Raw genomic sequence first — 12505 nt, 5'->3', positions numbered from 1 at the left:
TTCAAAGATGGTGACACATTCCCAAGAGCTCACAGGGATCAGTACAGTTTGAGATTAAGGAGAGTAAAAGGGAAAAGTGTAAATATTGATTGAAGAGACCGGGGTACTGGTATTTGTACGTTCAATAGTAAAATAAATAATTCAAAGAATCCTGTGGTGTGAGCTTTGACTATTTCATTCAACCACCTGGATTCAGGTCGGATTAGAGGATAAGAGAGGAGGTGCAGATTTACCTGCCAACAAGCCTCACCAATTGGGCACCTGCTGTGACTTTTGCCGAAGGAAGTATAGCTCAGTATTGACCATATCATGTGGGCTAGATGCCATAAATATTTGGCAGAAAACAAATATTGGCAAACATGTCAGGTTCTCATTTTTAGGATTTAAATTTGTGAAACAAGAAAATTAAATTGGTCAAGTTTAAAATTGACCATCAACTTGGTCTGAGATAAAACTTTTTAGACAGAAATAACTTGAATAGCAAATGACTGTGATTTAGCCACTTGTGGAACTACAGTAGTGAGCTCACTTCATTTTCACTTAGGATGGACATGGATGTTTCTGTGTACATGGTTTAGAAACATTTTATTGGCTAGCGAGACTATTGCCACTATGGTGTTAACAGGTTTCAGTAAGCTACCAAAAGTGAATGGAATAGAATCTTAACTGCCTAGTAAGTAGTGGAAACAAAGAGTAATCATCTGCTGTATTGTCATACCTTCATTCATGTGTCTATGCTTTCAGTTGGTCATATTTTCAATGTTAATGTGATAGTCAAAAACATAATCTAATATCAGTATTAGAAGATATACTTTATTATTACAGTGTGCATATTTTACTACATCCGAGGTCTTCACTCACTTTAAACAGAACTTTGGAATGTACACAATATCTTAATATTCTATAATTCTGTATAGTACAGTTCTAAACAGCTGGTATTTACACTAAGCACAAAAACAAATTTAACAGGTGTACATTAAAATAGATTTTACAAGCACATGTTTTTATTCACACTTTTGATAAATATCTGATTATTTAACATGAGAACATTTAACACAGAAACGATTACAATGATCTTTTTTAGAAAAGAGCATTGCTATTACTTGAATATTACCAATTTTTATATAGGTAGATTAACATATCTTTTTAATATCCTCTCAGACTTCATACAGCTGATTACAATTTAGAAACAATTATATACAAGATGTTTAAAAAATCTTAATGCTTATATTTTAATGATATTGGTAATCTAACCTAAATAAATCAAATAATTTTCTTAATTATATACATAAAACAGTGGAACAAAAGAGCTCAGTAAATTTATCCAGGTCGCTTTTTGGTCATCAGTTTGCTTTGGAAAACATTTTGCATTTTTTTTGTAACAGTTTAACAGACAATGTTCGATTATGGAATGCAATGTATCTGTTAAAAGTATCAGAAGAGCTAAAAATTCAATATAGTTAATGCACATCTACATTAAGTAGTAAGTCAGTGATAGTGAAAGTGCAGTATTGGCTGCTCAGCAAATGTTCTTGGCCATTACCGGTTATCTTTGGGTGGACAGGACAACAACTGTGGGCACACTTACTTCTGTTTTACTAGATAGGTGAGTGACAGATGAATCCCAGTTCTGGTTAATTATTCTGTCATTTCTGATTTTAATTCAATGCAACTTTTCTAATGTCGCGCAACATAAAACCACTTTGTAAGCTACTATCCAAAGGATTTGAAAACAGTGAATAACAAAGAACACACATTAGAAGTTGTGCCAGATTTCCATTGTAAATTTGTTGGAAACACCAGCTATTTTCTGTAATGGGATTTCTTCCAATGTTAAGGCAACTGTAACACCAACCCCACCCAGGCAAGTTCTAGACAATATGTAAGACAGATGGGAAATTTGCAGGGGACTAGAACTAGAACTTGCAAAAAAATTACTGTGCTATGTATATCCCATTCAGTGATTCACATTCTTCCCACTATTTAGAGTGGCAATCTCATCCAGTGTTTTTAGACTTCTCCATTCCTTGCCTGACTAAGTCTACAGCCACAGTACAGTATGAAGTACAAGAAAGTCACCTCAAGGTATTTTCAAATCAATCTGTTTAGAGAAGTTATTACATACCTCTGGAGGTCACTTCTACTTCTGGTGTATTAACAATGTTTCTATTATCACGACTGTACAATTGCTAACTACCTGCCTTGAAAACTATGTCAGAGCTGTGATATTTGAAAAATTATGATCTATATTCCACTTTATTTTAAAGGTTTTGAACAGCAGGTACATTTAAAGACAATAAATATTGTGCTTATGCATTTTTAATGTCCAATTCAAGTAGAAAAACTGTTTTCATTATGTTGCTCTTTGTTTAGGCAGGATTCACATTGATGTGAAACATATTATTGATGTTTTCCATTTCCTTAAAACTTACAGTAACTCCATAATAAACTTGAAATTAATCACCTTTCATTCCACCTTTGGCCCAATGTGTTGAATGGGAGCATTTTATGGTTATCCTGCTCAACTACCAATGAAAGATAGACTGGTTCTTGGGTTCTCTACAGAACCTAGAAACAACACGGCTTTAGTTCAAGTTTGCGTAAGAGGGATAGCTCATTTCTCAACATTAAATGCCATTTGAAAATTATATTTAAATCCTTAAAGCTGTTGATAGTGTAGTAATACAAGAGATGTTACATCTTTATGAATTATGAATTCCATAAAAACTCAGTTGATAAATATAATTGTTACACATATGCATTGTGTTGAATAGCATATTAAAATTAGGGGAGGGAAACATAATCTGTAAAGAGGAAGTTTTCAATCTAGTCATATAGATGGATTCACATGACTTTCATATTTAGAAACAAGATAGTGGAACTTCTAATTGACAAAGTTCACTTATGAACACATTTGAACCTCCCATCCCCTTGTGCACTATTATAACACCAGCAGTTAAACGGGTGAACTGAAGGATAAATGTGGTGCATATGGGTTATTGTCTCAAACTGAATTTTGCCAAAAGGAAACTTTATCCTTAAAGGTGGAATTATCTTCTGTTTATTGATAAGAGAAATCATGGCCAAAATAATTAATCAAAATACACATGTTCAAAAGACTTTGGCAGAAATTTAAAACAGTGGTAATCAGCAGAAATAATTGTGAAGAGACAAAATTCTGAGAGAAGCTTACATTTTATAAATGTATAAACTCAAAGCAAACTTAGATGCATTTATTGTTAAAAGCAAAATTAATTTAAAAAGTAGATGGTTTTCTGTTGTTTGTGAAATTGAGAGAGCTGATGTACATGTTAGTTTGCAATATCGAATGATACCTTGCAAACTGCCTGCCATTTTTATTTTTGCACTGACAAGAAATTAGCCAGGAAACACTGCTGGATGCTTTCAAACATCTAAGTGTTTTTTCTCAAATGTGTGCCTGTGGTGCTAATAAAGGAAATGGTAATATTCCAGATTAAATAATTAATGCTATGTTGACAGCTGTAATTTGTCAAACTCCTTGAAGGAGTTACACAATAAATAACTCTCTCTTGTGCTGATACCCAAAGTTCAGGAGGTGAGCCAGCCAGACATGGCACTGGACATGAGCGTAAATAGAATTAGATTTTTCTGAAACTCTAATAGGAAAGACGTTCTGGGCCCAGTAGTTGATTTCCATTGCATCTCATCTTGAGCTGCAGTCCTGCTGAAAGTTTTCATATTGCAAGCCAGTGCTTGAGCTGTAAAGTTATCAAATGCAAGTTAAAACAATACAGATAATATTCACTTGTCTTTGGTAGTGGTAAAATGCAGCATTTTAATGGATTTCATAAGGATTGTTGTATTACCTTAAACTGCGGCACTTTTCCTTGCTCCACAAGATAATGTTCATTTTCAGGGATGATGCAATATGCTATTCTCTAAAGAAGAGATACATTAGTTTTCATTATTTGTAAAGTTACTCTCTAAAATGTACCCACTTCACATTTCTGACCAGTTCTGATTATTTTACTTCTGCTGTCTAGTTTTATTTCCTACATGGCCTTTCTTTCCAGCAGAAAGTTTAGGATTTTGCTGCAAATCGTATTCTGAAAAACAACATAACACCTTTTTAAAACAGAAAACCATTGACATCATTGGCATATCATTCCAAAAATCAGTATCTTGAAATTGAATATGCAAATATTGTACTCAACCTAAACTTTCAAAATTTTAAGTCATTCAAGGGTGAACTTATTCCAAGCTATAGGGGTCTTGCTCATTGGCTAGAGAGCCAGTAAGAGCCCTGCGGTGCCCTCATAGGGGAAAGGCCAAAGTATCATGCACAGAAGTGGCAAGTTTGGGATTTTGAGGATGTAGGACCATGGTCCAGAAACTTCACTCATCATCAAGTGGAATTGATGCCTGCCCCATCCCCTGAGAGCTGCCAATGGCCAGAGGCTGTCAGTTTTCCATTCCTGTCAGTGCACCTGGAAGTATCTGTAGCTATTGGTAATGCACCTAAAAGAAACCTAGGATTACAGAGGGACCAAGTTCATGGATTGATTTTTTTCTTCTCCATTCTTCCACAGGATGGGGGTGCCACTGGAAGTTGTTCCTCATCCCCTAACTGCCCTTCAAAAATAGTCACCTTCTTGAACTGTTGCAGCCCATGTATTCTAGTACTCACCCACAGTGCTGCTCAGAATGGAATTTCAGGATATTGCTCCCTCACCAGTGAAAGAACAGAGATATATTTCTAAGTCAGAATGGTGTGTAGTTTGAAGGCATCCTCCAGATGGTCATGTTCCTCTGTATCTGTTGCCCTCGTTCTTCCAGGTTGTAGAGTTTGTGGGTTTGGAAGGTGCTGCCAAAGGAGCATTGCTGAGGTGCTACAGTGCATCTTGTATATGGCACACATTACTGCCATTGTGCATCAGTGGTGCACAGTGTGATTAGAGATATGTTGTGGGACAGGAAGCAGATTAAGTAGACTGCTTTGTCCTGGATAATATGGACCTTCTTTAGAAGTATTGCATCTGTATTCGCTTAGTTAAGTGGAAATTATTTCATCACAGTCCTGATTAATGCCAGGCAAAGGATGTAGACTGGCTTTGAGGAGTCAGGAATGGAGTTACTCACCACAGAATTCTGAGTCTCTGATCTTATCTGTAGCCACAGTATTTATATGACTAGTACAGTTCACTTTCTGGTCAATGGTAACCTACTATTCAGTGATGGTAATGCGATTGAAAGTCAAAGGGAGATGATTAGGATTTCTCTTGTTGAAGATGTACATTACCTGGCTCTTGTGTGATTCAAATATTACTTGCCACTTATCAGCCCAAATGTAAATATTGTCCAGGTCTTGGTGAATATTGGCACAGATTACTTGAGTATCTGAGGGGTTAGGAATGGTGCTGAACATTATGCATTCATCAGCAAGAATCTCAATTTCTGACTTTAGTATGAAGGGAAGTATTGATGAAGCAGAGCTATAGATGGTTAGGCTGAGGACTTTGCTGCAGATCCGTAGGGTAGAGTCCTGAGTCTGAGCTGATCGACCTTGAGAACAATAACTATCTTCCTTTGTGTCAGATATGACACCAATCAGCAGAAAATATTCTCTCAATTCCAACTGACTATTCTGCTAGGACTCCTTGATACCACATTCTGTTAAATACTGCCTTGAAATCAAAGGCAGTTACTCCCACTTCCCCTCAAATTCTGCTGTTTTGTTCATATTTAGACAAAGGCTGTGATTAGGTCAGGAACTGAATCGCTCTGTTGAAACCCAAACTGTGCATCGCTGAGCAAGTTACTTCTGTACAAGTGCAGAATGATTTGGATGGCAACTTGCTGACCATCTTAAGTTAACAATATCATAATGACAAAGTGAGCACTGGGAACCTGAGTGAGCAGAGAAAGCAGCTCTGTATTCTGCTTAGTGATCGTGAAAGTAACAGCTTGAAGACCATGAATAAAGTGTAATCAAAAAGGTGAAATCAATGCAAAATCAGAAATAGAGGTGAATCCTTAATGGGAGTGATATGGGTTGTGGTGAAATGTGGTAGAATCAGCATCCATCACAGAGCTCAGAGAGGATCATGGTAGACTATGATGATGATGCTGAAATAATGTAGTATTGTGGAGGTGAAGTTCATCTTCTGTTGTTTTGTTGCTGTTGGCTCCAAAAATGTTAATGTAACTCCGACTTCGACAAAACAATCTGAGGTTCAGCCACAAAAGAGAGAGATTTTGCTTCAAAAAGCAAACAGTGGAATGCCTCTCAACTCAAATGATTTTGGAATTTCTCACTGGACCTCATATCTGCCACTTGCTTGAAATAATTGTGTCCCTACATATAAATTACAGCAGGCACCATTAGCCTCATTGTAATTATAACAGCAAAACATGGCCCAATCTTTCTGTATACCAGTATATAAAGTAACATAATGCCAGCACTACAGAGAACAATCAGCATGGGTCCAGCTCTTTCTGAGAAACCTGCAATGCTATAAGGGGATGCCAACATGAAGTAGCAAGAAGGACCATTTGCCAACTACCTTATATAACATCACTGCTACTTTAGTAAATAACGGATGGATATTAGCTTGACTATTGAATGCCTGTAACTGAATACATACGTGTTGGGTTTGCTAACTCTTCATTTTTGCCAATCACTTCTCACTCCTGTCACTTGTCCAATTCAACAAAGACTGCCAATGGGTTCAAGGCCCTTTACAATTCTTTCAGAATATTTTTCATCCTTTGTGACATTTCCTCATCAGTTATTCCAATCCCTTTAGATTTCATTTACATCAGTGATAAGTTGACTTTGGGAAAGTTTTGAGCAAACCCCCATAATTTGAAGGAGACTTTAGTCCTAGGTTACCTGCAGATAGCCAAATCATGGTCAGTGATCCAATAATTTAGACAGACTCCTTGTGGAGATGAATTCCAACCTTCACATTGATAGTCACAGTGACACAATGTCAGGTATTGTCAATGTGCTAAATGAGGCAGACTTTGAACAAATCTAGCACCTCAAGATTGGGCACCTATGAGGCCAAGACAAACAACAGAATCATACTCCAACACAATCTATAACCTCGTGACCTGGTATATCCCCCAATCAAGGCTGCATTTGCCAGAGTGTGGCATCAAGGAGCCCCTAACAGAATTAGAATCAATGGGAATCAGGAGAAAATCTATCCACAGGTAGCACGAGAATGATGGTTATCTCTCTCCAGAAGTTCTTCAGGATAGTGTCCTAAGCTGCTTCATTAATGACCATCTCTCCATCATAAGGTCAGAGATGGGATATTGAGGGGATATTCACTGATGATCATACAACGTTCAGCAGCAATCATGACTTCTCATATACTGAAGCAGTCCATGTTCAAATGCAAGATCTGTAATTATCGAGGCTTGAGCTGAAACGTGGTAGTAACAGTCACACCACACAAATGACAAGCAATGCCCAGTAATGACAATCTCTAATGAGACACCATCTAACCATGAATTCAATGACATTACCACCACTGAATCCCTCATTATTATCATCATGGGGAGTACCATTGTCCAGAAACTCAACTGGCCTCGTCACATAAACACAGTGGCTACAAGAGCAGGTCAGATCCCACACATAGGGCGGCATGGTGGCTCAATGGTTAGTACTGCAGCCTCACAGCACCAGGGACCTGGGTTTGATTCCAGCCTCAGGTGACCGTCTGTGTGGAGTTTGCACATTCTCCCCGTGTCTGTGTAGGTCTCCTCCAGGTGCTCCATTTCCTCCCACAGTCCAAAGATGAGCAGGTCAGGTGAATTGGCCATACTAAATTGCCCAGAGTGTTAGGTGCATTAGTCTGAGGGAAATGGGTTTGGGTGGGTTTTTTTTGGAGGATCAGTGTGGACTTGTTGGGCCAAATGGCCTGTTTCCACACTGTAGGGAATCGAATCTAATCTTAAAAATAAAACTGTGGCAATTGTCTCATCTCCTGAATCCCCAAAGCCCGTTCAGCATTGTCAAAGCTCAAGTCAGGAGGGTGATGGAATACTCCCCACTTGCATGGATAGGTGCAGCTCCAACAATTCCCAAGAAGCTTGACACCATACAGGACAATGCAGCCTGCTTGAGTGGCATCACATTGACAAGCATCCACTCCTGCCACCACCACCGCTCAGCAGTAGCAATGTGTATTAAGTATAAGATGCACTGCAGAAATTCACCAAAGATCCTTACACAGCACCTTCCAAACCTACAACTGTTACCATCTAGAAGGACAAAGACAACAAATTCTTGGGAACAACAACTCCCTCCAAGTTCCCCTCCAAGCCACTCGCCATCCTGACTCGGAAATATATGGCTGTTCCTTCAGCGTCCTTGGGTCAACAGCTTGGAATTCCCTCCCCAACCTCTCCACAGCAGGTGGACTGCAGCAGCTCACTGCCACCTTCTCGTGGACAATAAAATATGGTGTCCATATTCTAAAAGTGAATAAAATAAAGGAAGGCCATCTTCATTAGTGTAGGACTATTAGGCTGTGAAAAAAAACAAGTGCAAAAAAGGATATATATGCCTGAAAAACAATTCAGAAAAGATTCACTTGACTCATTCCTTGGATAAAGGGCTTACCACAGGAGAAAAAGTTGACCAGATATTGCCTATAACCAAGAAAATTTAGAAGAATAGGAAGTGATCTTAGATAAAGAAGGGAGCCAAGGATTATGGAAGCCAACAGGAAAGTTGAGCCAAGATACCCATCCGACTAGGACCATATGCAATAGCACGGGATGCTTTGAATGGCTGAACAGTCTACTGCTGCTCCTAAATGCCATGTTCTTTAGTTATGGAATGGCTCGCCTGATTGAGGTCATTGCAAAATCCAAGGCCCTCAACAGTCTTGGGGTTGGAAAAGGTGGATATGGAAGGGGGAGGAGAATAATTTTCTGAAGATGAGGGGGGATCAGATTTCTTTCTTGTGAAACATGAAGGAATGCTCCTGGCCCTTCAAAAAGAAATGAACATTTATCATTGGGTTGCTGCTTTGCAGCAGTTGCAGCTGATGCTGTATATAGTGTAACATTGGTACAGTAAAACAATAATAATTATGTTTTATATACTTCATTATTATTGAGGATTATTAGGCTTTAATGACTGAGACAGGTTCTCCAACTTTCCAAGTGTAGGGTCTATGGCAGATTGAGAGTCCCACACTTTAGACAGGAACAGACCAGCAAATCATTCCCTGCTCTCAGGGTTCCATCAAAAAAAGGCCTTAAAATCTGCTATTTTAATAAATCATTTAAATTCCACTCTGAATCCTTGAGCTGCAAATTACATTTAGATTATAAAAAACAAGGCTATTGTCACTTCACAAAATATATTCTTCTTCTATAACTCTTCATACAGTGCAAATTTTGTTCAAAACTGATGAAAATATACCAATACCAACCTCCTTTAAGGTACCACGAACAGTAAAGAGTTTGTAGATGGCGTAAATTGGTACTAGCGACATTGAAGACACAGCGATACCCCATCCAACAAGGTTAGCCCAGTTTGGAAAGACATATCCATCATAGGTTAAAGGCTTGAACTTCACAATACTGACAATCACTACAAACTGACGAGAAAAGGGAACATGTAATGCGTTACTTAAGATAGTAAGGGTTCCCATGAAGGAGCAGAAGTTGACTAAATATGGCAATCATTATTTTTTATGTCTAAATGTTCACTTTAAAGCTAAAGTAAAAGCTCAAATATTTCAAAGGTGACGTTAAAATAATGTAGAATTACACATATTAAAATATGAAGTTATTCTAAAACATTGTTTCCTGACAGCAGCAGAGCTCAACTACTTATGTCTAGACAATAGACAGGCGATAGGTGAAGACCACTTTATTTATATTTCCCTTCAAGTTATGTGCTGGCACAAAGTGAAGTGGCTCAGGTGATTGAGAATTCAGATAGAGCTGCACAAGACTTAAAATTGGAGGACTCATTAGTCAGACATCTGGATAATAAATTGAGTAAATGCAGCAAACATAGTTTGTGAGACAAGGGCAAAACATATATGCTGCAGGAAATTTTGGGGAGGGATGTTTGGCAGTAAGCCAGTATCAATACTTCATGTGGGGAAAAGTTGGATTGCAGACATAAGGTCTGAGGAACTGAGGAAGGGATTTAAAGATGTGCTGTATGGAACAAAAATTTGAAAATGGAAAATGATGTTAACATACTCCCAAGACCTGAGCACATAATCTAGGGTGACATGACTTACAGGCATAACTGAGGGTTTACTAAACTGTTCAAGGTGTTGATTTATCAGGTGAGATGTTATACTGAAGACCCCCTGCCCTTAGCTGCGCAATAAAAAAATCTTGTGATCTTATTCCAACGAACAGTAGAAATTATGGCTAATTATTTATCTCTCAATGACTATCAATGACATACTTCATCTAGTTCTTGCTTTTATTGTTGATTGTGGATTTACCTAACTTTTCTCACAACATCTGCCAAGTTTTTTTTACATTACACCTCAGAAAAGGTCCTTCATTTGTTACATCACACTTTGAACCAGAGGTCTCCTGTTAATTAGCATAAACGTTGCTCAGTAAAATACCAAGGGGAAATTACTTTTGGAGAAAATTGTTAAATGGATGAAATGTACATGATTCAGGCTAGCTTCAATGAAACTAGATTGAAAGCCATGGCTGTAATGCTAGAGTATAACCTTAAATTGGGTCAGTTAAGCTAGACATGGAGTGTGGCTACTTTGTGATCATGTATAAATAAATCCATCAAAACATTGAAGAAAGTGATAGGGAAGATTTTATCTTGATCTGTACCAAAAAGTACTGAATCACTGGGATTCAGTAAAAGCTAGAAAAGTGGGCAGGTTAGTGACTTAGAAAGAAATAGACTTACAGAGGCAAGTCGATGGATCTTGTTTTCGTGGACTTCCAGAAGGCTTTTGATAAAGTCCCACATGAGACATTTAGGTATAGTGGTAACCCATGGAATTGAGGGCAAATTACTGACGTGCGTAGGAAGTTGATTGGGTGGCAGGAAACAGAGTTGGAATAATAGATAAGTACTCAAATTGGCAGCATGTGAATAGTGGTGTCCCACAGGTTGCTGTTAGGGCCTCAATTATTCACAACATTTGTTATTTGATAATGACATAGAAAATCAAATATACAAACTTGCTGAAGATGTAAAAACTTATGCAGCATTGTAGACAGTGTTGATGACAGCATACAATTCATTGATAGAATAGATGAATGGGCAAAGCTGTGGACGATGGATTTCAACATAAGCAAGTATGAGTTTATCCATTCTGGACTGATAAAGGATAGTTCAGGGTACGTTTTAGAAGGCACAAAATTAAATACAATGGATGTCCAATGAGATTTGGGGGCTTCAAGTGCATAGCTCTTTAAAATGCCATGAACAGATGCAGAAAATAGTCAAGAGGGCTAATGAAATGCTGACCATCATATCTAAAGAGCTGCAGTATAGGGACGAAGACATTATCCAGCCGTTCTATCAAACCCTATTTAAGCCCACTTTGAACACTGTGAGCAGATCTCAGTACCACACTTTAGGGAAGGATGTTTTGGCCCTGGAGAGAGTTCAACGTAAGTTTACAAGAATGCTACCTGGACTTCAGCGATTATGTTATGAGGAAAGATTAGCTGAAATAGACCTTTATTTTCTAGAATTTAGATGGTTAAGGGATGATCTAATCAACATCTTTAGGATATTAATAGGGAAAGACATGGTAGATAAAGATAAGCTATTTCCACCAGTTGAATATTTTAGAACTGGTCTAAAATTAGAGCCAGACTGTTCAGGGGAAATGTTCGAAAGCACTTTCACAGGCAAAAAGTAATGGAGGTTTGGAACTGTCTTCCTAAAACCATGGTCAATGCTAGTTCAGTTATTAAATTTTAATCTGAGATAAACAATTTTTATTAAGCAAGGGTATCAAGGCCCAAGGCCAACAAAGTTATGAAATGCCCTGATCTATCCTTTCTCAGTCTGAAATGGATAACCTCAATTTTACACATGTTAAAATCCATCAGCCACAGCTTTAGCCATTCATCTAATCTATCAATGTCCTATTTTATCTAGTCATAGAGTCATAGAGATGTACAGCACGGTAACAGACCCTTTGGTCCAATCCTTCCATGCCGACCAACTATCCCAAACCTATCTATTCTCACCTGCCAGCACCTTGCCCATATCTCTCCAAACCCTTCCTATTCATATACCCATCCAAATGCCTTTAAAATGCTGCAATTGTACCAGCCTCCACCACTTCTTCTGGCTGCTCATTCCATACAAATACCACCCTCAGGGTGAAAAAGTTGCTCCTTACGTCTCTTTTATATCTTTCCACTCTCACCCTAAATCTATGCCATCTAGTTCTGGATTCCCCCACCCCAGGGAAAGAAAAATGTCTATTTATCCTATCCACGCCCCTCATGATTTTATAAACCTCTATAAGGTCACGCCTCA

General features: G+C 38.2%; 1 protein-coding gene across 4 annotated transcripts in view; it reads right to left on the bottom strand.

Annotated features, from left to right (window-relative positions):
- Positions 1-793: 793 nt before the first annotated feature.
- slc6a2 (solute carrier family 6 member 2) overlaps positions 794-12505 on the bottom strand; it is a 177319-nt gene continuing 165607 nt past the window's right edge. For all 4 annotated transcript variants that reach the window (XM_072547392.1, XM_072547393.1, XM_072547394.1 and 1 more), the window contains 3 exons: positions 9438-9605; positions 3849-3920; positions 794-3740 (listed from right to left, as the gene is read on the bottom strand). In XM_072547392.1, the coding sequence (XP_072403493.1) occupies positions 3717-3740; positions 3849-3920; positions 9438-9605 (264 nt within the window). In that variant the 3' untranslated portion in view covers positions 794-3716. The remainder of the gene's footprint in view (positions 3741-3848; positions 3921-9437; positions 9606-12505) is intronic.

This window comes from Chiloscyllium punctatum, chromosome 26 (assembly GCF_047496795.1).
Source record: "Chiloscyllium punctatum isolate Juve2018m chromosome 26, sChiPun1.3, whole genome shotgun sequence".
Lineage (NCBI taxonomy): Eukaryota > Metazoa > Chordata > Chondrichthyes > Orectolobiformes > Hemiscylliidae > Chiloscyllium > Chiloscyllium punctatum.
Note: the sequence above shows the minus strand (reverse complement) of the source record. Positions and strands in the feature narration are given on the sequence as shown.